The sequence below is a fragment of the Hydractinia symbiolongicarpus genome, chromosome 2 (assembly GCF_029227915.1).
Source record: "Hydractinia symbiolongicarpus strain clone_291-10 chromosome 2, HSymV2.1, whole genome shotgun sequence".
Classification (NCBI taxonomy): Eukaryota; Metazoa; Cnidaria; class Hydrozoa; order Anthoathecata; family Hydractiniidae; genus Hydractinia; species Hydractinia symbiolongicarpus.
The window spans coordinates 31,122,348-31,145,934 of NC_079876.1; the positions used below are offsets into that span (position 1 = coordinate 31,122,348).

General features: G+C 33.5%; 4 protein-coding genes across 4 annotated transcripts; 3 read left to right on the plus strand and 1 right to left on the minus strand.

The window, feature by feature from the left end:
- The first annotated feature begins 819 nt into the window (after positions 1-819).
- On the plus strand, positions 820-3,685 carry LOC130630658 (uncharacterized). The gene is made up of 2 exons (XM_057444234.1): positions 820-1,106; positions 2,130-3,685. Exons 1-2 carry the CDS (start codon positions 973-975, stop codon positions 3,178-3,180), a joined length of 1,185 nt encoding a protein of 394 aa, XP_057300217.1. The 5' UTR covers positions 820-972; the 3' UTR covers positions 3,181-3,685.
- Positions 3,686-7,120: 3,435 nt separating this feature from the next.
- On the minus strand, positions 7,121-8,350 carry LOC130630114 (uncharacterized). Its single transcript, XM_057443511.1, has one exon. The coding sequence runs from the start codon at positions 8,348-8,350 to the stop codon at positions 7,121-7,123; it is 1,230 nt and encodes a 409-aa protein (XP_057299494.1).
- A 4,734-nt stretch (positions 8,351-13,084) lies between these two features.
- Positions 13,085-14,237, plus strand: LOC130627690 (uncharacterized; the record flags this gene model as incomplete). Its single annotated transcript, XM_057441401.1, has 1 exon — positions 13,085-14,237. A coding segment is annotated over one exon (1,068 nt), but the record flags the coding sequence as incomplete, so codon positions are not given.
- A 2,155-nt stretch (positions 14,238-16,392) lies between these two features.
- Positions 16,393-17,539, plus strand: LOC130630115 (uncharacterized). The gene is made up of 4 exons (XM_057443512.1): positions 16,393-16,774; positions 16,831-16,855; positions 16,985-17,076; positions 17,316-17,539. The coding sequence occupies exons 1-4, from the start codon at positions 16,393-16,395 to the stop codon at positions 17,537-17,539; spliced, it is 723 nt and encodes a 240-aa protein (XP_057299495.1).
- The last annotated feature ends 6,048 nt before the right edge of the window (positions 17,540-23,587 follow it).

The following is a 23,587-nucleotide window of genomic DNA, read 5'->3' on the forward strand; positions in this document are numbered from 1 at the left end:
CTACCACGGCATTAAATAAAAAGCATTTCCTCTCCTTTTTTTCTTTCTCTTATTCTCGTTTCTTGTCTGTAGGAGCTGCTACAATTAATTCAAGTTTTTGTTTAATAATCCGTCTAAATAACAATGGTAGGTATTGATTGCTTAGTGAAGTTTTCCATTCACGTGATAAAAATATTTTTTTCGTCTTTCAATTCTCGTATATATTACTTACTTAACCGCTTGTGAATTATGTAAACGAAAACATAAAAACCTCAAAAGCTATTTCTGATGTTTTAGTCGGCACTGTGCGATAACTATTATATGACTCCGTAAGCGTGTCATCAAAAAATTGTATTTGTCGAGAAATCTTCTTTTTGTTTGAAATTAGAGTTTCTCGAAATAACAATTTCTCGAAATTTACTGGTCTGCCAACAAGTTAAGCGCTTGTAGAGTGTCTGTAGTGTTTTTATTATTTATTCTCTAATTCCCAAAGTTTTTTTAACTTATCCTGAAATGCTGTTAGATGCTACAAAATCATTGTCGAATATACAAATCTAAGTTGTATGACAGATTTCATGTTTTGTGGTCATCTGAGTGTAATAAATATTTCATTTTGAAGATGACTCAGTCGCTGTCTCATATGATGTGAGAATTAGCCATACTTTCCGCAAACTCTTTAAAATTTAGGTCTTTAATTGGTTAGATTTTAAATGAATAATTTAAGTTAGGGGAAAATAGCTTAAATTAGCAAATTTATTAATAATTAATATATTAATAATTTTCAATAATTTTCAATAATTAATAAAAGATGAAAAAAATTCGATTGAGTCTCATTTTTAGAAGCAGCGACTATATAATTTGTGAAAAATATTTTTTTAAGATATCATTTTTGAACCTTATACGTTGAACAAGATCAAGAACAAGAGCAAAAATAAGAAATTTCTAAAAAACAAGACATTTCTGAAATATTAACTTAACCTCTTTTAGGTTATCATGACAGAGATATTGCATCAACGAGAAACCAGAATGGCGACCACGTGCACATCACCGCCCTTAGTGGTAGTGGTAGTGCAAGAAGTGGGAGAACCTGAGCGAAAAAAGGTTAAAGAAGAGGACGCAAATTCTAAGTAAGAACAAATTCTTTTCTTGATCATGACAATGTAGATTATAGATGTTAGAGGAAAATTTTACGTATGCCAACAGCGTTGTTTAGCTGCAGTTTGATGAAGACACCGCCTGTTTTATTTTAACGTGTTATTGATCTTGTACACGAGGTGGTGACGTCAGTTGTTTTTCAACGCGCAGGTAACTAGGGACTAGTTGGGACCAAAGTGGGATTAAATTGCTAAAGATGAGTTAGCCCACCCGTTTTAGAACAGACGGGTTGTTTTGGCTTCATCAAAAAAAAATTAAAGTTAATTTTCTCTTTAACCGTTTGTTGAAAGTACATCATGCTATATATTCTCTTGATCAGTGTTTCAAGCTCTATACAATATATTTTTGCGATGTAACAACGGGAATTTGCTGACGTCATCAAAACTTACATAACAAATCTTTGCCATTGTTCTTCTGGCTTTATCGATGAGTTTAACATATATTTTTTGAGTTCTAATGTTTTTGTCTGAAAAAAATACATGTTATATTGTATTATGCGATGAATAGTTATTAAAAAATACGAAATAAATCGTATACTTTTTTCCAATCAAAGGGGGGAAATAATTAAAACTTTTGCGATAAAACAGACAACATTCGAGTTGGGAAAGAGACAAAGAAAACAAAAAAATTAACTTAATTTACCGTAACTCGTAAATTAACTTATCGTTGCTTTTTTTGAAAATTCAGTTTTTAAAAAACGGAACATTCTTATATAGAGATATTTATTACCCGTCGTAAATAAATGATTGTAGACAATAAAACTACATTTGCATGTCACACAAGGATGAATTTTAGCTTTGTTTTCAAATTTTCGTTTTGATAACATTAAAAAATTATTCGAATATTTTTTAATAAAAACATTTCCCCTCCCCAGATTTTGAGCGATCATATTTTACATGTAAAATATAAGACGATGTATTATGTCTCCAATCTTAGCCAATCACGTTGGAGTTGCGTCCTAATGACAATATTTATTCATTAGATTTATGTTTTAGGTACATTACATCAGAAGATAATACAGATGAGTTTTCAATACTGAAAACAGTGTTTGGTTTGAAAAAAGATGTAATACAAGACGTTAAGCGGTGCCAATCCAATATTCCAGACCATCAAACCAATATGTACTATGTTAAAAGAATCCTTGAAGACAACCTAGATGATGAAGAAGATGTACCTGAGAAAGGTAAACTAGAAGAAGTACTTGAGCGCTCTGGATTTTCAAAAGAGAAAGCTTCGGAACTATCACAATGGCTTCGCAGAATCGACCTGTTTGAAAATCAGAGATTATTCTATTGGGTGGAACGGTATCTAGATTTCTTGAATGATACGTTGCCTACTGATCCATATCCACATCAACCACAAAAGATAGAAGAAAAATTTGAGAAACCAGACAAATATAATGCCACAGAACAGCCACGCGAAAATGACGAAGAATATCGTTACATAGTATTCGCAAATGTTCGAAATGAACACAGTAAATTTTTTACGACGAATTTAAGATTTTCGCACATCGCCACTCCATATGAAGATGGATACTGGTATCACGGTACAAGTCACAAGGCAGCTCAATCTATCTTTGATATAGGGATAGACTTGAGCAAAGGAAAAGAAAAGCAGGATTTCTCTGATGGGCATGGTTTCTACTTGACACCAAATTTCGAAGATGCGAAACATTATGCTTTGAAAAATGGTCACCCTAGTGGATCAATTTTGGTGTTCAAGTTTAATTTTGGCAAGTCCAGTCTGCAACGATATGCAAATGATAAACCACCTAAAGGTTTACACCTTACAGATGACGAAGAAGGATGGGAATGTGTTGTGAAGCATAACCGCACTGGAAAAGCCACCTCTTGTCCAAAACACTATAAAAAGGCTGAGTATGTGTATGGTCCGATGTCCAATTACAAAGGAAATCCAAGTCATCCAACTAAACATAAAGACTTCACAACCCCTCAAATTTGCATCAAGAAGGACGAGTTGGCAATTGCAGTCCGCTATGCGTTAAAGGAAATATATTTTTTTCCATCCAAAGTTAAGAAAAAGTAAAAAATATAAGTGAAGAAGTTCCTATAATTTGGATATACTATTTTTATTTAATATTTTGTCTTTATGCGCACATCGGAAAAAATTTTTCTGCCAAACAACAAATTTCAACAAATTTTTTAACAAAAATAGCAATTACGCAGGAACGGTAAGGTTAAATATATAAAACACATTATCTCCTCGCCCAAGTATTTTCTATTTAATATTATGCGGAGTTTGTTTAAGGGACAATTTATGTGCAAGAATTAGACCATGAACAAGTTTTGTGGATTCGCAACCATCGATTTTTCAATTCATGAATGAGGTATTCTCCTAAGGAAAAAAAGATGTTGATACTGTTCTCATTATAATTTTTTATATGTGGTTTTAGAAAAAAATTTAGGTTATTTCAGCCTCATTATAATTATTTCTAGTTATTTTAACTTGCATTGTTTTGTTTTATTTAATAAGACATTTGTTTTATAAGACATTTGTAATAATTTAAAAAAAAAGCATAATCTGTGAACACAGCCGGCCAACATTTTTCGTTTTAAGATTTTTACCTATCCGCTTAACAGGAAATCAGGAAATAGCGGGGGGGGGGGGGGAGAGGGAGTTACAGACGTGGGGTAGGTGATAAATAGCGTAATAATTAGTATTTTTTAGCTGATTTTCATTTCAACTTGTTCGTTTGCTAGACAGAAACTTTGGTGCAAAAATATCAGTCACATTTTTTTACATTAATCTTTTGAAAATCTGAGCTTCTCTCGGTATATTTGGGTAGTAAACTGGCTTCACAATTTATCGAGTGCCTTTTAAAAAGGATATCAGAAGAAAAGCCTTAAAATGTTCCAAAAGTAACCTAGGAAAAAATACTTCAGCTTCACTACAGTTTAATTTATCGCGTGCTTTAGGACCTAGCTGCAAAAATTCCATCTTCTAAAAAAGGCGATAGCTCTTACTTAAATACTTGCGATATTTCAATGAGTGAATCTGAACTTACCGGAAAGGAAATTCGACGTGCTTTCTCATCATTACAACCAAACAAAAGCTCAGGGTTTGACGACATTAGTGTAAGTATATTTTTTTAAATTATCATTCAACGGACCATGCTGCGTTCACTACCTGCACCTGTCGCAAATGTTCTCACTCTTTTCTCATCTCTCTTCGACTCCTTTCCATTTTTAATCTTATTCTGTTCCTGATCTGCGATTAAATTTGCTATTGGATTGAATTGCTCTAATAACTTCCAACTCAACCATTTCTCAAAGTCAATCAAATTAATGCTATTCTCACTCGTAATTTTGCCTTTCGAAAATTTGTAAAATTGATTGCAAAAGTGGTGAGGTAATCTAGCTACAGCCTTTGCTAAATTCTCATTTGAATTAATAGCAGATTTGTAGCCCATGGAGATTAGCCAAGTATTATTAGAATTAAGAAGCTGCTGATATCGATGGAGAGATGTTCTGTCGCGAGGTGGTATTTGAGGAAGATCGAGAACGTTTTTTAATTTAAAGTATGATACAACAACAGGATTACCGAAGTCACGTTTCAATGCTTTTAATGCAGATGCGTAAAATGTGCCACTTGCACCAATCGATAACACCGTTTTCTTAGCCTCACCGTCCAATACACTAATCAACCTCTCCATCCTTGTGTTATCGTCAAAGGAAACCTTCAGGTGTACTCTAGATTTAAAGTTTTCCACAAACTCTGGCCATTTATTAGGTGAACAATCGAACCTAAACAGATCAATAACTGGTAGATTCCTTGATTCATACTCCCAGCGAAGTACCCTAGCGGTAGTTATCGCATTTGCATCTTCTATAAGGTTTCTTGTCCTTCAATAAGATCGTCAATAAATTTATCAATCGGTTGATAACGAGATTTATCGATATTTTCCGGATTATTGAAGACATTGTTTTCGACATCTTTTAGTTCTGAACGGTTCGTTTGAGATTTATTCTGATTTAAACATGGAAGTAATTTAGTCTGATTTTTATACGAATTTTGATTGACTGACGAAGATGCATCAGACGGTACATCATCAATGTTGAAGAAGTGACGGCTTTTTGTTGAATGGTTTGATGAAGACGAAGAATGTGGTTTAGAATGATGTTTGTTGATGTCACTAGGTATAACGAAAGTAGTGTCGTTTTTAGGATGTTGTAGAGATGATACGTCTATCTGATATGAAATATTTCTCTCTTCTCTGTCAATTCTGCTACCCAATATTCGAAGGTTTTCGGTGGTTGGTACATAATAAGACGAGCTTTTCCTCTCTCTAAATATTAATGGCTGTGTAATTTGCGATCTAACGGACATATCTTCTGAAGCAACATGTTCTTCTATTATACTCTCTCTTAATCTGGCGATTTCAGCTTTATCTTTCACTACGTTCAACCTTTCTACTATTTCGTCTCTCTCTAGCATTTTCTTTTGTTCCAATATTTTAAGCTCTATCTCTCTCTTCCGTTCTAATAAATTTAATTCCCTTTTTAGCTTTTCCTCCGCAAGTTTTGCCTGTAACTGAGCCTCAGCAGATTCAGTCTTCCTCTGTAGGAGAAAGTTTAAAGATGATGTCGATTGGGACTTACTATGATGGCTTTTTTGACTGCTGCGAGAAGAGTGATGATATAAACTGGAATGCCTGGAAGATCTAGAGTGATTTGAAGGTGATCGATGCGACGACGAGCGGTGACGTGAGTCCTGACTTATGGCATTATCAGTTTCTAAATTATCATCAGCGTTAGAATGTTTAAAATATTCCTCACAAAGAGATTTTATTTGGTCGATTTTTATTTTTTGCTCTCTTAAAGGTTGGTTAGCAGCCTCACTCTCTTCCGTGAAGACCAGATTATTATGCTCAAAAGTTATTTTTTCAACTATTCCGAGTGTCTCATTAAGTTTATTTGACATGTTAACTATCTCTAAATCTTTATTTTGCTCTGTTAGAAGGAGTGATAAACGATTAATTATTTTAGTTATAATGCCCATATGACCACTTCGACTAGTCCTTAGGGAATTTACTTTTTCATTTAAAACTCCGGTTGAGTTAACGGTCGCTCTAACTCGTTTATTCATTATGTATAGTGATTACGTTTAATCAACTGCTAATGTTCCTATCTATCTGCTACTAATGATGTTTCTAACACTAACGATCCATACAGATAAAGTGGTTAAAACAGATTAAATGATAAGATATGAAACACCCAGCCGGGAGTGTGATAAATTTGTCAAGTGAAAGTTTACGGTAAAATAATAAATAAGAATAGGTAAATTATCGTGATGCGATGTAGATCGGTTCGACTACTATGAAATGTTTTGTGCGCGGACGATACACAAGAAAGCAGACGCAACTATGCGAACACACGGGGGTGGTAGAATAAAATACGGTACATCGGTCGGTCTAGTACAGTATGATGATGACGTTTCATAGCTTTGCGTCGTTTACTGCGCTTGCTTCCTTTTTGCTGCTTGAAGAAACTCTTTACGTTAAGATTTCAATCAAGAATTACGATATTTTCGATTCTCACTTTTACCACACGCTTGTCCTAATCGTACGGAGATTAGAAACAATGTTAAAAGTGCGCAAAAAAACTATAAAAACCCATTTAAAATTAATGTGACGTGACGGGTCTCCATCACCGAGACAGATCTTCATCGTTTATGTTCAAAACACTCCCCACCAGTGAGCACTCGTCTATGAACGACTGTCCATCTAGTGACGCCTTATTTGATATAATTGATTAGCTTGCTTACGTCGGACTCGTTAAAGATGTACGTCGTTTATGTACGTCGTTTATGTACGTCATTCCGTTTTCTTCATCATCGCTTTGCAATATCATTTGCCCAAGATTTATCATCGAATTTTACAACGTCGTTGTTGTTTCTTCACGAATTATGTACACCTATAAAGAACACAATTTACCGTCGTATGCAAAGCATAGTTCAGGTGACATTTTCATTTAGCACTGCGTTCCAGTAACGCAAGTGATCGGATGGGACGAATGTAATTTCCGTCAGCAGTTTTCACTTCTACAGCCCTGTTGATGCCATCGCAGCCAAGAAAGATTTTCGCAAGTCCCAGCGGCCAATGATTTTTTAAGACGTTCTGGTCTCTAACTATCACGAGATCTTCTTCCTTAATTTGGTCGTCGTTTGTATTCCATTTAGCACGTGTTGTCAAAGAAGGCAGGTATTCCTTTCTCCATCTATTCCAAAACATTTTTGAAGCAGCCTGTACGGCTCTCCATCTTTTGGGATCGTCGAGGTCTGTAAATACAGAATCTACAGGTGTATTTTGCGACGCTCTTCCAATGAGAAAATGATTTGGCGTTAGTGCTTGGTAGTCATCTGCGTCACTGCTGCTAGAAATCAACGGTCGGCTATTGATTGTTGCTTCTACTTCAGTGAAGAATGTACGTAACTCTTCTTCGGTGAAAACGCGATCACGAACTATCGCTTTCAACGCTCGTTTAGTGATTTTTACCATAGATTCCATCGCTCCATTCATCCATGGTGAAAATGGTGGGTTGAACTTCCATTCGATACTATTCTCTGTTAACTTTTTTCGAAGTTTTGTCTCATTCAGATTCGTTACCAGCTCTCTTAGTTCACGATTTGCGCCGACGAAGTTGGTTCCGTTGTCGCTGGTGATTGTTTTGGGGTTTCCTCTTCTTGAGATAAAACGTCGAAGTGCAAGGATGAAACTATCTGTCGATAAATCTCCAGCTAGCTCAATATGAACGGCACGTGACGTCATGCAGGTAAACAATGCTCCATACCTTTTCACGGTTCCAGATGAAGGTCTTGTCCTCTTACTTCTCTTGACAATCATCGGACCAAAGTAATCTACTCCTGATCGATTAAATGATGGTTCACCTACAGCAAAACGATCGATTGGTAGATCTCCCATAAGTGGTGACATTGGCTTGACTTTCTTTGATTTGCAGTATGTCCATGCATTTATCAAATTCTTCACATAAGATTTTCCAGTAGGAATCCAAATATTTTGTCTTGATAGTGCTAGTGTGGCGTTTTGTCCAACATGGAAGTTTGTATGATGAATGTGTTGAATTATGAGTCGTGCAATGTAGTGTTTCGGCGAGATTATCATTTGGTGCTTCGACTCAAATGGTATATCGATTAAACCAATTCTTCCTCCAACACGAATCAAATTGATCTGCATCATTGGTCTCAAAGCTACAAGTAGTGATATTTTGGTAGTTCCTTATGTGATTGTAGGTTTTCGAATTCTGATGGGTAGGATTCTTGTTGTGAGATGCTATACATCTGTAACTTTGTTGCTTCAATTTCATCAACGGTCAGGTAATCAAATTTTTCACGTTCAGATCCTCCCCTTTTTAATAACCAATTTCGTTTTAATTTGATAATCCACGCAATCGGATATCGGATACAAATAAACTTCGAGATAGATTTATGATAAGTGCACATAATTTCTTTCTATTCATTTCAGATTAAAGAATTTTTGCTTATGTGATTTCAGTTGAAAATTTAAAAAATTCAATTTCCTCTATTTCCATATTCCCAAATTTGTTGTAGCTAGTTATGGGAATTACCCTTACTCCATATAAGCACCTATATTCAGTGCAATTTATAAAAAGATACTGAAAACAGGTCGCGAAACAATGAGTGTAAAAAATTCGCAAAACGATAAAAAATATGCGTGAAACGGAAACATGTTATGTCAATAATACACGTTCTGTCACACAAGCCGATTTGATGTTAAGAATGCATGTAATAATTTTTGCCGATATAACAAATGCAGCATTTATGTAATGATTCCCGATTGTTCACAAGTTAACGACTAACTTATAGCCGTATTCTGCGTATTCTTAATGGCTGCATGCGTAGAATTTTCACAGGTTAGCGGCGGATAAATGTGTTGCCAGTATGGTAAGGAAATGTCGTATGAGAAAAAATTGTAAAAGTTGTTAAATTTATTACCCTTACTGAGGAAACTTCCGTTAATATGGGTAATACAATTTCCGTTTATTCTATATAAACAGTCCCTCACGGTCATTCAAGTTCGCCTAGAAGCGGGAAATTCAGTCTGCGCATGCGCTAATTTTGAAATTTCAAAACAACCGCAAATAAGGCGTAAAAATGACGTCATCATATTTGCATCCCTGCACAAACAACCCATTTCAGGAGAAACGGAATTACATATAAATAAACCAAACGTTTTGCCATGGTATATGTGGCCAGGGAAGTTAGAAACATAATCTTTATCGCGCTTGCAATTGTTGTGGTTACAAAAAGGCCCTGGGAAGTAGTAACTTCTAGTGAAAAAAATTTCACAAATTCTCAGCAAAAAATCACCCAAACAAAAGTTTTCCGGCCAACAAACTATATATTTTTAGAAAAACCGCACATTCTTCTTTTATTTAGTGAAACTTTTGAAGTGCTTACATATTTTGCAAAGAGATATTTCAACATATACTAGAGCTATGATTTTACCAACCTAGCTGCCGTTTACAAACAAATATGGCTGCTGATCACGTTTTGAACCTAGCCAAACTTTGCAGAATTTGTGGGTTTCTTCTGTCAAAGGATAAAAGAAACAATTTTAATGTTCTTAACGAAAAAGTTAAAGAAAAAATTCAGAAGCACTTATTTATAGACGTGTGTAACGACAAAGCAGAGCTACACCCTGTACAAATCTGTAATAAATGTTATGCTAGACTTGTTCAAAATTACAAACGCAAAAGTACAAGCAAGCATGAGTTCTTTGCTTGGAAAAAACATACTGATTTAAACTGCACTGTGTGCGAACATGTCTGTGTTAAAAACATCATAATTTTTCGTTGAAATCACCTTTTTTAGCGTAATTCGGGGCAAAACGAGTCACTTAAGGGAACAAACGTAAAAAAAACTAAGAAGTCAATGGTTTTTTGGAAAAAAATTAATGCAGGCTTAAACAATGATACAAAACCTTAAAACAAACCAAAAAAAATTTACACTGCCATTTTATTTGATATACTGCAATAGTGTGCTGACTCATCTTACCCCAACAGTTGGGGCAAGATGGGTCACTATAGAAATCCAGGAACAAAGGAGAAAATATCGAGTTTTTAAACTTCTATTAGATGTCTAACAAAAGTAAAATTTAGTACCATTACTTAGTAGCAATAAGTAAGCATGTTAAATGAAAATAAAGTACAAAAATATAGCAATAAAAATCCTAACCGTATATAAATCGTGTAAAAAATAATTAAAATAAAAAACAAACAAATAAAAGTAGTCACAGAAGTCACAAATAGGTTTATCTAAAGAACAACATAGTTGATGAAGCCATACTGAACACTTTATACACTGTATCCAGTTTTCTCCTGGCAATGACTCGTGCCACCAATCACCGCAAATTAAACATTCGCAATCTTCTACAACTGGTGGTGTCGTTTTTGTTTTAGTCTTTTTTTTTCTTTTTTAATGTTTCTTTTTTCGCCTTTGGTTGTTTCTTCGAATTTGATGGTTTCTTTGTCTCAGTCTCAGATTTCTCCAAGGATAACTTATATGGTGATCCTGTAATAATAAAAATAATAAAAAGAAAAAGCGAAGCGAAGTGAAGAATCAGAAATTATTACAGGATCACCACATAAGTTATCTTTGGAGAATGTAGAAGATTGCGAATGTTTAGTTTGCGGTGATTGGTGGCACGAGTCATTGCCAGGAGAAAACTGGATACAGTGTATAAAGTGTTCAGTATGGCTTCATCAACTATGTTGTTCTTCAGATAAACCTATTTGTGACTTCTGTGACTACTTTTATTTTTTTGTTTTTTATTTTAATTATTTTATACACGATTTATATATAATTAGGATTTTTGTTGCTATATTTTTGTACTTTATTTTCATTTAACATGCTAACTTGTTGCTACTAAGTAGTGGTACTAAATTTTGCTTTTGTTAGACATCTAATAGAAGTTTAAAAACTCGATATTTTCTCCTTTGTTCCTGGATTTCTATAGTGACCCATCTTGCCCCAACTGTTGGGGTAAGATGAGTCAGCACACTATTGCAGTATATCAAATAAAATGGCAGTGTAAATTTTTTTTGGTTTGTTTTAAGGTTTTGTATCATTGTTTAAGCCTGTATTCATTTTTTTTTCAAAAAACCATTGACTTCTTAGTTTTTTTTACGTTTGTTCCCTTAAGTGACTCGTTTTGCCCCGAATTACGCTAAAAAAGGTCATTTCAACGGAAAATTATGATGTTTTTGAGAAATCTCATTTTTTAATTTTAAATAAATTTAGAAGAAAGTTCAAACAAGCCCGTGCGAAGGGCTTTTCTACATTACGGATATATCCCTTCAGAATATCATGTGGGCAGAAGAGCACTGGGGACGCGGTTGGGTTTGACATTTTTGGAAGCATTATTTAACTTTGACAATTATTCATTCAAAATCTAACCAATTGAGTTCTTTAATTGGTTAGATTTTAAATGAATAATTTTCAAAGTTAAGCATCCCTAAGGTCGTTACTAGGGAAAACGTTAGGGAAAAATAGCTTAAAATAGCAAATTTTCAATAATTTTCAATAATTAATAAAGGATGAAAAAAGAATTCAATTGAGTCTCATTTTTAGAAGCAGCGACTATATAATTTGTGAAAAATATTTTTTTACGATATCATTTTTGAACGTTGAACAAGATCAAGAACAAGAGCAAAAATAAGAAACTTCTGAAAAACAAGAAATTTCTTAAATATTAACTTAACCTCTCTTTTAGGTTATCATGACAGAGATATTGCATCAACGAGAAACCAGAATGGCGACCACGTGCACATCACCGCCTTTAGTGGTAGTGCAAGTGCCAGTGCAAGAAGTGGGAGAATCTGAGCGAAAAAAGGTTAAAGAAGAGGACGAAAATTCTAAGTAAGAACAAATTTTTTTCTTGATCATGACAATGTAGATTATAGATGTTAGAGGAAATTTTACGTATGCCAACAGCGTTGTTTAGCTGCAGTTTGATGAAGACACCGCCTGTTTTATTTTAACGTGTTATTGATCTTGTAAACGAGGTGGTGACGTCAGTTGTTTTTCAACGCGCAGGTAACTAGGGACTAGTTGGGACCAAAGTGGGATTAATTTGCTAAAGATGAGTTAGTCCACCCGTTTTAGAACAGACGGGTTGTTTTGGCTTCATCAAAAAAATTTAAAGTTAATTTTCCCTTTAACCGTTTGTTGAAAGTACATCATGCTATACATTCTCTTGATTAGTGTTTCAAGCTCTATACAATATATTTTTGCGATCTAACAACGGGACTTTGCTGATGTCATCAAAACTTACATAAAAAATCTTTGCCACTGTTCTTCTGGCTTTATCGATGAGTTTAACATATATTTTTTGAGTTCTAATGTTTTTGTCTGAAAAAATACATGTTATATTGTATTATGCGATGAATAGTTATTAAAAAATACGAAATAAATCGTAAACTTTTTTCCAAAGAATTTGTTGTATATTTCAATCAAAGGGGGGGGGGGGGATAATTAAAACTTTTGAGATAAAACAGACAACATTCAAGTTGGGAAAGAGACAAAGAAAACAAAAAAATTAATTTAATTTACCGTAACTCGTAAATTAACTTATCGTTGCTTCTTTTGAAAATTCAGTTTTTAAAAAACGGAACATTTTTATATAGAGATATTTATTAGCCGTCGTAAATAAATGATTGCAGACAATAAAATTACATTTGCATGTCACACAAGGATGAGTTTTAGCTTTGTTTTCAAATTTTCGTTTTGATAACATTAAAAAATTATTCGAATATTTTTTACTAAAAACATTTCCCCTCCCCAGATTTTTGGCGAGCATATTTTAAATGTAAAATATAAGATGATGTATTATGTTTCCAATCTTAGCCAATCACGTTGGACATATTTTGAGTCCTAATGATGAAATTTATTCATTAGATTATGTTTTAGGTACATTACATCAGAAGATAATACAGATGAGTTTTCAATACTGAAAACAGTGTTTGGTTTGAAAAAAGATGTAATACAAGACGTTAAGCTTTGCCAATCCAATATTCCAGACCACCAAACCAATATATACTATGTTAAAAGAATTCTTGAAGACAACCTAGATGATGAAGAAGATGTACCTGAGAAAGATAAACTGGAAGAAGTACTTGAGCGCTCTGGATTTTCAAAAGAGAAAGCTTCGGAACTATCACAATGGCTTCGCGGAATCGACCTGTTTGAAAATCAGAGATTATTCTATTGGGTGGAACGGTATCTAGATTTCTTGAATGATACGTTGCCTACTGATCCATATCCACATCAACCACAAAAGATAGAAGAAAAATTTGAGAAACCAGACAAATATAATACCACAGAACAGCCACGCGAAAATGACGAAGAATATCTTAACATAGTATTCGTAAATGTTCGAAATAAACACAGTAAATTTTTTGCGACGAATTTAAGATTTTCGTACATCGCCACTCCATGTGAAGATGGATATTGGTATCACGGTACAAGTCACAAGGCAGCTCAATCTATCTTTGATATAGGGATAGACTTGAGCAAAGGAAAAGAAAAGCAGGATTTCTCTGATGGGTATGGTTTCTACTTGACACCAAATTTCAAAGATGCGAAACATTATGCTTTGGAAAATGGTCACCCTGGTGGATCAATTTTGGTGTTCGAGTTTAATTTTGGCAAGTCCAGTCTGCTACGAAATGCAAATGATAAACCACCTAAAGGTTTACACCTTACAGATGACGAAGAAGGATGGAGATGTGTTGTGAAGCATAACCGCACTGGAAAAGCCACCTCTTGTCCAAAACACTATAAAAAGGCTGAGTATGTGTATGGTCCGATGTCCAATTACACAAGAAATCCAAGTCATCCAACTAAACATAATCACTTCACAACCCCTCAAATGTGCATCAAGAAGGACGAGTTGGCAATTGCAGTCCGCTATGCGTTAAAGGAAATATATTTTTTTCCATCCAAAGTTAAGAAAAAGTAAAAAATATAAGTGAAGAACTTCCTAGAATTTGGATATACTATTTTTATTTAATTTTTTGTATTCATGCGCACATCGGAAAATTATTTTTTTAATTTTTCTGCCAAACAACAAATTTTAACAAAATTTTTAACAAAAATAGCAATTTCGTAGGAACGGTAAGGCTAAATATATAAAACACATTATCTCCTCGCCCAAGTATTTTCTATTTAATATTATGCGGAGTTTGTTTAAGGGACAATTTATGTGCGAGAATTAGACCATGAACAAGTTTTGTGGATTCGCAACAATCAATTTTTCAATTCATGAATGAGGTATTCTCCTAAGGAAAAAAAGATGTTGATACTGTTCTCATTATAATTTTTTATATGTGGTTTTAGAAAAAAATTTAGGTTTTTTCAGCCTCCTTATAATTATTTCTAGTTATTTTAACTTGCATTGTTTTGTTTTATTTAATAAGACATTTGTTTTATAAGACATTTGTAATAATTTAAAAAAAAAGCATAATCTGTGAACACAGCCGGCCAACATTTTTCGTTTTAAGATTTTTACCTATCCGCTTAACAGGAAATCAGGAAATAGCGGTGGGGGGGGGGGGAGAGAGAGGGAATTACAGACGTGGGGTAGGTGATAAATAGCGTACTAATTAGTATTTTTTAGCTGAATTTCATTTCAACTTGTTCGTTTGCTAGACAGAAACTTTGGTGCGAAAATATCAGTCGCATTATTTTTACATTAATCTTTTGAAAATCTGAGCTTCTCTCGGTATATTTGGGTAGTAAACTGGCTTCACAATTTATCCAGTGCCTTTTAAAAAGGATATCAGAAGAAAAGCCTTAAAATGTTCCAAAAGTAACCTAGGAAAAAATACTTCAGCTTCACTACAGTTTAATTTATCGCGTGCTTTAGGACCTAGCTGCAAAAATTCCATCTTCTAAAAAAGGCGATAGCTCTTACTTAAATACTTGCGATATTTCAATGAGTGAATCTAAACTTACCGGAAAGGAAATTCGACGTGCTTTCTCATCATTACAACCAAACAAAAGCTCAGGGTTTGACGACATTAGTGTAAGTATATTTTTTTAAATTATCATTCAACGGACCATGCATGGAATTGATAAGTGAATTATCAGAGTCCTTTAATCACAGGTTGTTTACCCTAAGGGATATTCATTGTTCTCCCAAAGCCTTTTGATACTGTAAATCATAACATTCTTATCTAAACTAAAATCCTACGGTATTCGGGACAACAATTTAAAATGTTTTACAAATTTTTTGACTGAACGAAAGCAATGCATAGTATACAAAGATACAACGATGCCATTTTAACTAATAAAACGTTGTGTACCGCAAGGAGCCATTCTTGGACTGTTTCTGTTTTTGATTTACATAAACGACACAATTCTTTCAAAATGTTAAAACAATTTGCTGACGGTTTCCATACACGGTTACTTATCATATTGTAACATGCTGGGCAAGTAATAATGTATATAAATTAAAATATATATAATTAAAAAATATTAAAAAATATTAAAAAATATATATTTAAAAAATATTTATAATTAAAAAATATACATAATTAAAAAATATATATAATTAAAAAATATTTATAATTAAAAAATATATATAATTAAAAAATATGTATAATCATGCTTGTCGCATAATTTTTAGTTTAGGCAAACATGCACCAACATAACATTTTCAATTCGGGGTTTTGAACGTCTATCAGTTAATTATACATCAAATTGTAATTTTTATGTATCAGATGAACACCAAAATTGTTTACAGTGATAAAGGTTTTGAGTAGGGTATTACCTTATCGGGGAAAAAAAGTCGGGGAAAAGTGACTAAATTTTTTTGCAAGTGACCTAATTTTTCACCGACAGTTTCACTCCATTATATTTTCCCCTACTAGTACTTTTACCCGATTTTTTATACCCGACCTGTACAAAAAACAATATAATTGTTTCGGACCAGATTTGTGTACTTACTTTGCCGTTGTGTACTTACTTTGCCGTAGTTGTTTTTGTATGAAAAACATACATAGATAAATAAAAGAAAATTGATTTAAATTCCCTTTAACCTGACGAAATTTTCTTCCGACTTTTTTCCCCCGATAATATACAGTTTACTTGAAATAAGCGCTCAGCCCGGTGTCACGCAACCTAGTCCCCAGGGCTCTTTTTCTCTCTCTGACAATCTCGAACGGCGAGGAGAAATAGCCCTGGCACCGCAGACTGAAAATGACCACTGTATGTGGGCATTTTAAATTCTCTCGTTTAACCGCATGTTCGGAGTTTTTATTACTGGGTCGTAATGTTTTGGCAGTGTTACCGACTGGATTTGGGAAATCTCCTATTCATAAGCTACTGCCTTATTTTCTTTTAGCAAAAGATGAAAAGAATATTGTTATAGTCATCAGCCCGTTAAATTCAAGTGCTACCAACAAGAAGTATGACAGCAAAGGTACTAACCGAATTTCGAGAATAACAAAAATCTTTGTTTTCAGTAGAGAAAACAGATATGTTAGAAAAAAATACAAAAGCATCTATATAAATACGCCCATAATAAATGGAAGATTTGAGTTCCTGTTTGCCCATCCTAAGCCTCTGCTTTCATTTGATGGTAAGAATTTATTTCAAGCAAAAGTTTATTAGAAAAATGTGCTACTATCATTGTAGATAAAGCACACTGTATGGAACTGTGGTAAGTATATATAGCTACATATACATATACATATATAAAAAAAGTTCACTAACATCTATGTATATGCATATGCAAAATAAGTATATATGTTAAAATTTATTATAAAAGTATGGCAATCTCCAATTTTAGGTGTAAAATAAGTATTTCTTTTTTCAAAGAAGCTGTCAAGCATTACCTAAGTCCCAGTTTGACTCCAGTAGTAGACACTTTCAGGAAGCATTGTGAGTATCGGAAAGTTGGCAATCTATTATTGACCATGCTTAGATTAGAAAGTCATATGAAAAGAACTGCTTTTAAAATAGATTATGCTTATTTTGATTTTAAAATTAAAATTGACATAATTTTCACTAAGTGAGTGTAAAATTATAATTTGCAAATTTTTAAAACATTTAGGGGAGCAGAATTCAGGGATTTGTTCTTGCTTTATCCCTAACTATATTGATTAAAAATTGAAAACTAGATTTGAGTATGTTCAAAGGCGCCGTAGTAAAAGTTTCACCAAATAGAAGGAATATATTTCTGGATGTAAAGATTCGTACACAAAGTTTTTGTGGGCTTCCATCACGCTATGAACAGATTTTCCGTTCTATAGCTTTCGAACTAGGCAGACAACATAGGAATTACCCAATGAACGTTATTTATTCACATTTGGCTATGCATCCCAGCATGTACCCTGCTGATTAAAAACCAATGCAATAGTAGCATTCATCCCAGAATTTTTAGTCAGTTTCATGCATACTCATACCTCTTTTTTTGCAACACATTTAATCATAGCTGTCATATTCAACCTCTATAACAGGCTAAATTTTTTCCAACGTATATTTTCATCAGTATACAATATAAAAATGTATCTTTATTTGCAATGCTTTAGAAGTGTCAATAGATATGGTGAACTTCTCAGCAGCTGCATTAAGTGAATGAAGAAAATGCATTGTTTGTAATCAGTTCTTTCCACAGTTTTTCACAATATGTGTTGTCGAAAAGGATTGAACCATTGCCCTTTGCCTTGTATAGTTTCTTACAAGTTATATAAATTAATTTTGGAAATAAATCTTTCCTCAATACCTTTTATAATTTTGGGTATTGTCAGAACTGTGGAGGCTATTGTGGATGGTTCTCTAGTATCCACCACTTGTTTTAATCGTAATACAATACCAGTTCATTAGCTTCTAACAATGCTTCATCAGAAATATTTTTTGTATGTGGTGAATTAAAAAAAAAATAAAATTTTATGTGATTGTTTTTCAGTGTTTTTATTTTCTTTAACTGGATCTTTATGTGGTGACATGTAAGTTTTTTAGTTATATGTCTATATTTGCTTTTACATATGTCTGTATAACGAATTCTTTGTATGATTATTTAGCTGCAAAATATATGATATTGTGCGTATCCTCCTTGTATTTTGTACCTCTTGGCAGCCTTAACAATTCTGGTAAGACGTTTTAAGTCTGTTGCGCTATACAACTGTAAGTTTTTGTCCTGCTTGTTTTTCTCCCTCCATACAATATTTAAACAACTAACGCTTTTGCTAAATACTTTCGGATTTTGATTTTGTCCCAAAAAATAAAGTTTCAAACAATTTTTATTCTAGTTCATTCCAATTGTTTTTGCCCTGTTTCCGCCATTTTTTTTATTTCTCCGATATACAACTCGCGGTAATATTACGGCAGGCGGCAGAAAATAGTAAATTTGACACTCAATGAAATTGCGATGATGATTGTTCGGTGCCAGGGCTATTTCTAGTCTTCTTCTGAAATTAATCTTACATACCCAACAAAGAGGACACTACAATGGTCATAATCTAAGAAAAATTAGGAGATTAGCGCCAATATTCTGTACCTTACCTCGCCGAATCGAGCTAGACTGTTCCATCTTGGTTTAATTAAAATTATGTAAACTAAAAACATTATCGTCGTCAGAGCTTTGTGAGGTTTTATGTCAAAGAGTTCTGTGGACTAGATTGGACCAAAGAGGCTATAAACGTCTATTTAAGTGAAGTCTCTAAACGAAGTCCTTAGTTTAACTAAACCTTAACATCGGAATTAAAATCTGCGAAAATCGATTACATATTTTATCAGGAAAATGTACATAGAAGACAGTGATGAAAATGAATTGCAATGTCTTTTTGCGTGCCGATTGATACCCGAATAAGAATCCAGGGTTGAAACCAATCGACGTTGGTGAGGTTTTGAGACGTCTTGTTGGAAGGATTGTAATGAATATGTTGCTCAATGAGTTAATACCATCTGTTGCCCACTCTTGTGCATAATTATATTATTTTTATTTTCGAATATGTGGAGAAATATTAAGAAGTGAGCGAAATAAAGTATGTTTTCTTTCAACGTTTTAAAATCTTATTCACACTTTGTGCAAACTTATTTTTCTAACTGGAAATGACATGAGATGAAAAGGAAATATATACAAAAGAGTAAACGCCCAATGGCAGCATTGTTGGCGGTGATATTAATTTCTACAAAAAACTGCAAATTGTAGCAGTATGCATGCGTGCAGTACCACTTTCCGGTGTCTTTCCTTGTACTGTTATTAAGATATAAAAATTCTGCTAAAAGGAAGTCTTCAAAAAATATAATTTCGCGAAAATATATTATTGTAAAAATAGGATTAAAAAAAAGTAGTGAAAACATATTTTCGCGAATAGCGACAGTGGCAATTAAAGCATTTCGCATTTCAAAGGACAAAAGTTCTCGGGAATGTATTTAAAGAAGGTAGTTTGCTTTCAGATATCTAACAACTAATCTTTACTGATAATAACACGACAGGTGTTTCCATTTGTTTATGACAGGCAAAGAGGATTTGTTCATTTTCCTTTGATGTCGGCGAAAAAATTATGTCTCAATTATGAAGTCATTGCAATGCATCTAAAACTAATATTAACGTTAGTCATTTTTCACCGCATTGGTAACTGCGGACTTGGCCAAACCGGAGTTTCCAAATCCGATTTGGAACCATCGGGTTAATGACGTCATCAAAAGACCTTGAAGCCCTCATATCTCTTCAACCGTTTATTATTATAAAGCGCACGATTCTATACGTTTTCTTGATCAATGTTTCAAGCTCTATGCCAAAGAAAAAACAGGTTTAAAAAATTCCAAAATAAAATTTTTAGTACATTAATATTTTTTAATAATCATTTTCAGTACACCCTTCCCGCAAAGTGGTTTACACGTACTGTTTAATAAAACTTACCACCTTCACGAAAATTAGTTCTCTGGAAACTTAAATTTTATTTCTAAAATACTTCACGCAAAAATTAATCCCCTAAGGTAACATGCACAGCTGTAGGGAATTTTTTATACCTTGACTTAATTGAGTTGGATCAAAAACAAAGACAGAAGAGCTAATAAAAGATGAAAAAGGATGTTTTTGTGCAGGATCAGATGACATTGCTGTTGACACGAGTTGCATATTGTTAAATAAACTGGAAACAAGAAGCCCGATGGGTTGAAGATTTCCGCCATCAGCAGAGATAATAAGTATGGCATTAAAATATGTCATATAGTGTGAGATTATTCTCAGAGAACAACAACGCGATCAAAGTAATCCCAGCGTAAGTATCTTTTGTTCTGAGGACGAAACAAAGTATATAAGAACATAAGTATTAAAATCTAAGAACATGTTAACATTATTCTAAGGCTTTGTGAAGCTTGACTACAATTTTTTTTAATAAATATATTAAAAAATATAAAAATTCCAAGTGCTACACTCTGTAGAAATTATCAAATTACGGTAACACCGTAAATTACAGAATAATCACCCCCCCTGCTGAGTAAGCACTACTACTTAATTAACTGCCCTGCCAATTAAGCGATCCCTGTAATGGAGGAAATTAAATAAGCTTCCTCTCCACATGCTATTTCATCATTTACGGTAAATTAAGAACATCAAAAGAATAATTATAGGCTGCATTTCAAACGTTAAAAACATTGAAAGATTATCTAATTTTAAAACCACCAGGAAAGATAACGTATATATATGACAGAAATATACATGATTTTATTCACAGTGTTCACAACATATTTCACAGTGAGAAAGACTAATACAAAAATTATTATTAATTGTGAAAATATTTGATTTTTTTAGTTATACTTCTTCAAAAATTTGTACAACATCGGTAAACCACAATTTCAGTGAAATATCACCAGAAAGACGAAAAAACATTCCTTCTTGCAAGTTTAAAGATGCTTTCATTTTAATAGGGTCAGGTTTTTTATAGTAACTTCTAAATTTCAGCAGATTTTCCGCTTTTTCACCCTCAAGTGTTCTTTAATTGTATTATATAGCAATTGTAGACTCATAATTTTGTTCTTATAGTCTATGAAAGTATTTAAACATTAGCCTTTCTAATCAATTTATTTCTCGTTAGCAAAAAATTCAACATGAACTACCATTTGCCTGCTCTAAGTTAGCAAACTCCGTTTCATGTGGGCATGAAGAAAAAAGGGGTAGCTACCTACGTCTGTTGGCTAACTATTAACACAACAAAAACTTTGCTTTTCTGGTAGTTAGCTAGCTAGCTTTCCCTATTCTAGCTATAGCTTAGCTAGCTTCTTGGTGAATAGACAAAGACATGTGCTGGTCTGCTAAAAAACACCAGCTAGCTAATCAAAATACAATAATTCTTACCTTATATCAAGTATACTATAACATAAACTACTCTGGAGTTCCCACAAGCAAGCCAACCTTAAAAGAATTTCCCCACAGGCACAGCCAAAGGACAAGATTCGTACAACAAGAATTCAAAATGCTTTTGGTCATAGCACAAAGCCTTGGCCAAGGAATGTAGAATACTAGAAGATCGTGAATACTGGGTAGCAAAAAAATAACTTAAAATTTAGCTTAACCCTATTCGGTCCGGGGTTTTTCGAACATACTATGACCGGGGGGGCGGATTCCGCCCCCCCCCCCCCCCCTCAATAACTTTTCATAGGGTTGATCATATTGAATCAAACTTGGCACACTTATAGTACGTCATAAAAGGAACAAAATGGCGCCAAAAAAATTTTGCTTGCGTCAGCACATTTTCTGTGACGTTATCAAAAGCTTAAAAATTTTTAAAAATGCCACTATCTGCTTAAAATATAATTACTTTTGTTCTAGAGCGAATTTTTACATTCTGTTTGAAGTTTCTGAAGGCTAAATAAAAGTTATTTAACATATCTTCCGGTTTTTACATGGATCGGATAAAAAATTGCCAAAAATTGCCAGAAAATCCGTTTTTTTCCGATTTTCGGGTAAAATCTGACAAAATCGGGAAATCGGATTAGTCACGTGTTCAAATTATTCAAAATGATTCTTCTTAATGAAACAAATTTGTGTTGCAAGTTTCAAGTTCTAAGGATAATCCTAACAGGAGTTATTATATTTTCTCCATTATAAGGATTTCATAGAGATTTTTAGGGGTAGTTTCGAGTAATGGCCAATATCAAAGCCTCTGAAAGGTATGGGACCTAAAAAATTTACATGCAGGTGTCTAATAGATAAATCTTAAAACTCAGTAAGTATCATAGCCATATAACAAAGCAATCAGGAGTTATTAAAAAAAAACCGTCAGGGAGGGCGGAATCCGCCCCCCCCGGACCGAATAGGGTTAAACAATGTTTACATTGCGATTACTTTATCGGATACAAATAAACTTCGAGAGAGATTTATGCTAAGTGCACATAATTTCTTTCTATTTATTTCAGATTAAAGAATTTTTGCTTATGTGATTTCAGTTGAAAATTTAAAAAATTCAATTTCCTCTATTTCCATATTCCCAAATTTGTTGTAATTATGGGAATTACCCTTACTCCATATAAGTACCTATATTCAGTGCAATTTATAAAAAGATACTGAAAACAGGTCGCGAAACATTAAGTGTAAAAAATTCGCAAAAAGATAAAAAAATATGCGTGAAACGGGAACATGTTATGTCAATAATACACGTTCTGTCACACAAGCCGATTTGATGTTAAGAATGCATGTAATAATTTTTGCCGATATAACAAATGCAGCATTTATGTAATGATTCCCGATTGTTCACATGTTAACGACTAACTTATAGCCGTATTCTGCGTATTCTTAATGGCTGCATGCGTAGAATTTTCACAGGTTAGCGGCGGATAAGTGTGTTGCCAGTATGGTAAGGAATTGTTGTATGAGAAAAAATTGTAAAAATTGTTAAATTTATTACTCTTACTGAGGGAACTTCCGTTTATATGGGAAATACAATTCCCGTTTATCTATACAAACAGTCCCTCGGTTTGGATGAAAGTAAAAAAGGTGATTTCAACGGAAAATTATGATGTTTTTACGAAATCCCATTTTTTAATTTTAAATAAACTTAGAAAGAGGTTCAAACAAGTCCGTGCAAAGGGTTTTTTACATTACGGAGATATCCCTTCAGAATATCATTGGGTCAGAAGAGCACTGGGAACGCGATTGGGTTTAACATTTTTGGAAGCATTATTTAACTTTGACCATTATTCATCCAAAATCTAACCGATTGAGGTCTTTAAATGGTTAGATTTTAAATGAATAATTGTCAAAGTTAAGCATCCCTAAGGTCGTTATTAGTGAAAACGTTAGGGGGAAATAGCTTTAATTAGCAAATTTTCAATAATTTTCAATAATTAATAAAGGATGAAAAAAAAATTCAATTGAGTCTCATTTTTAGAAGCAGCGACTATGTAGTTTGTGAAAAATATTTTTTTACGATATCATTTTTGAACC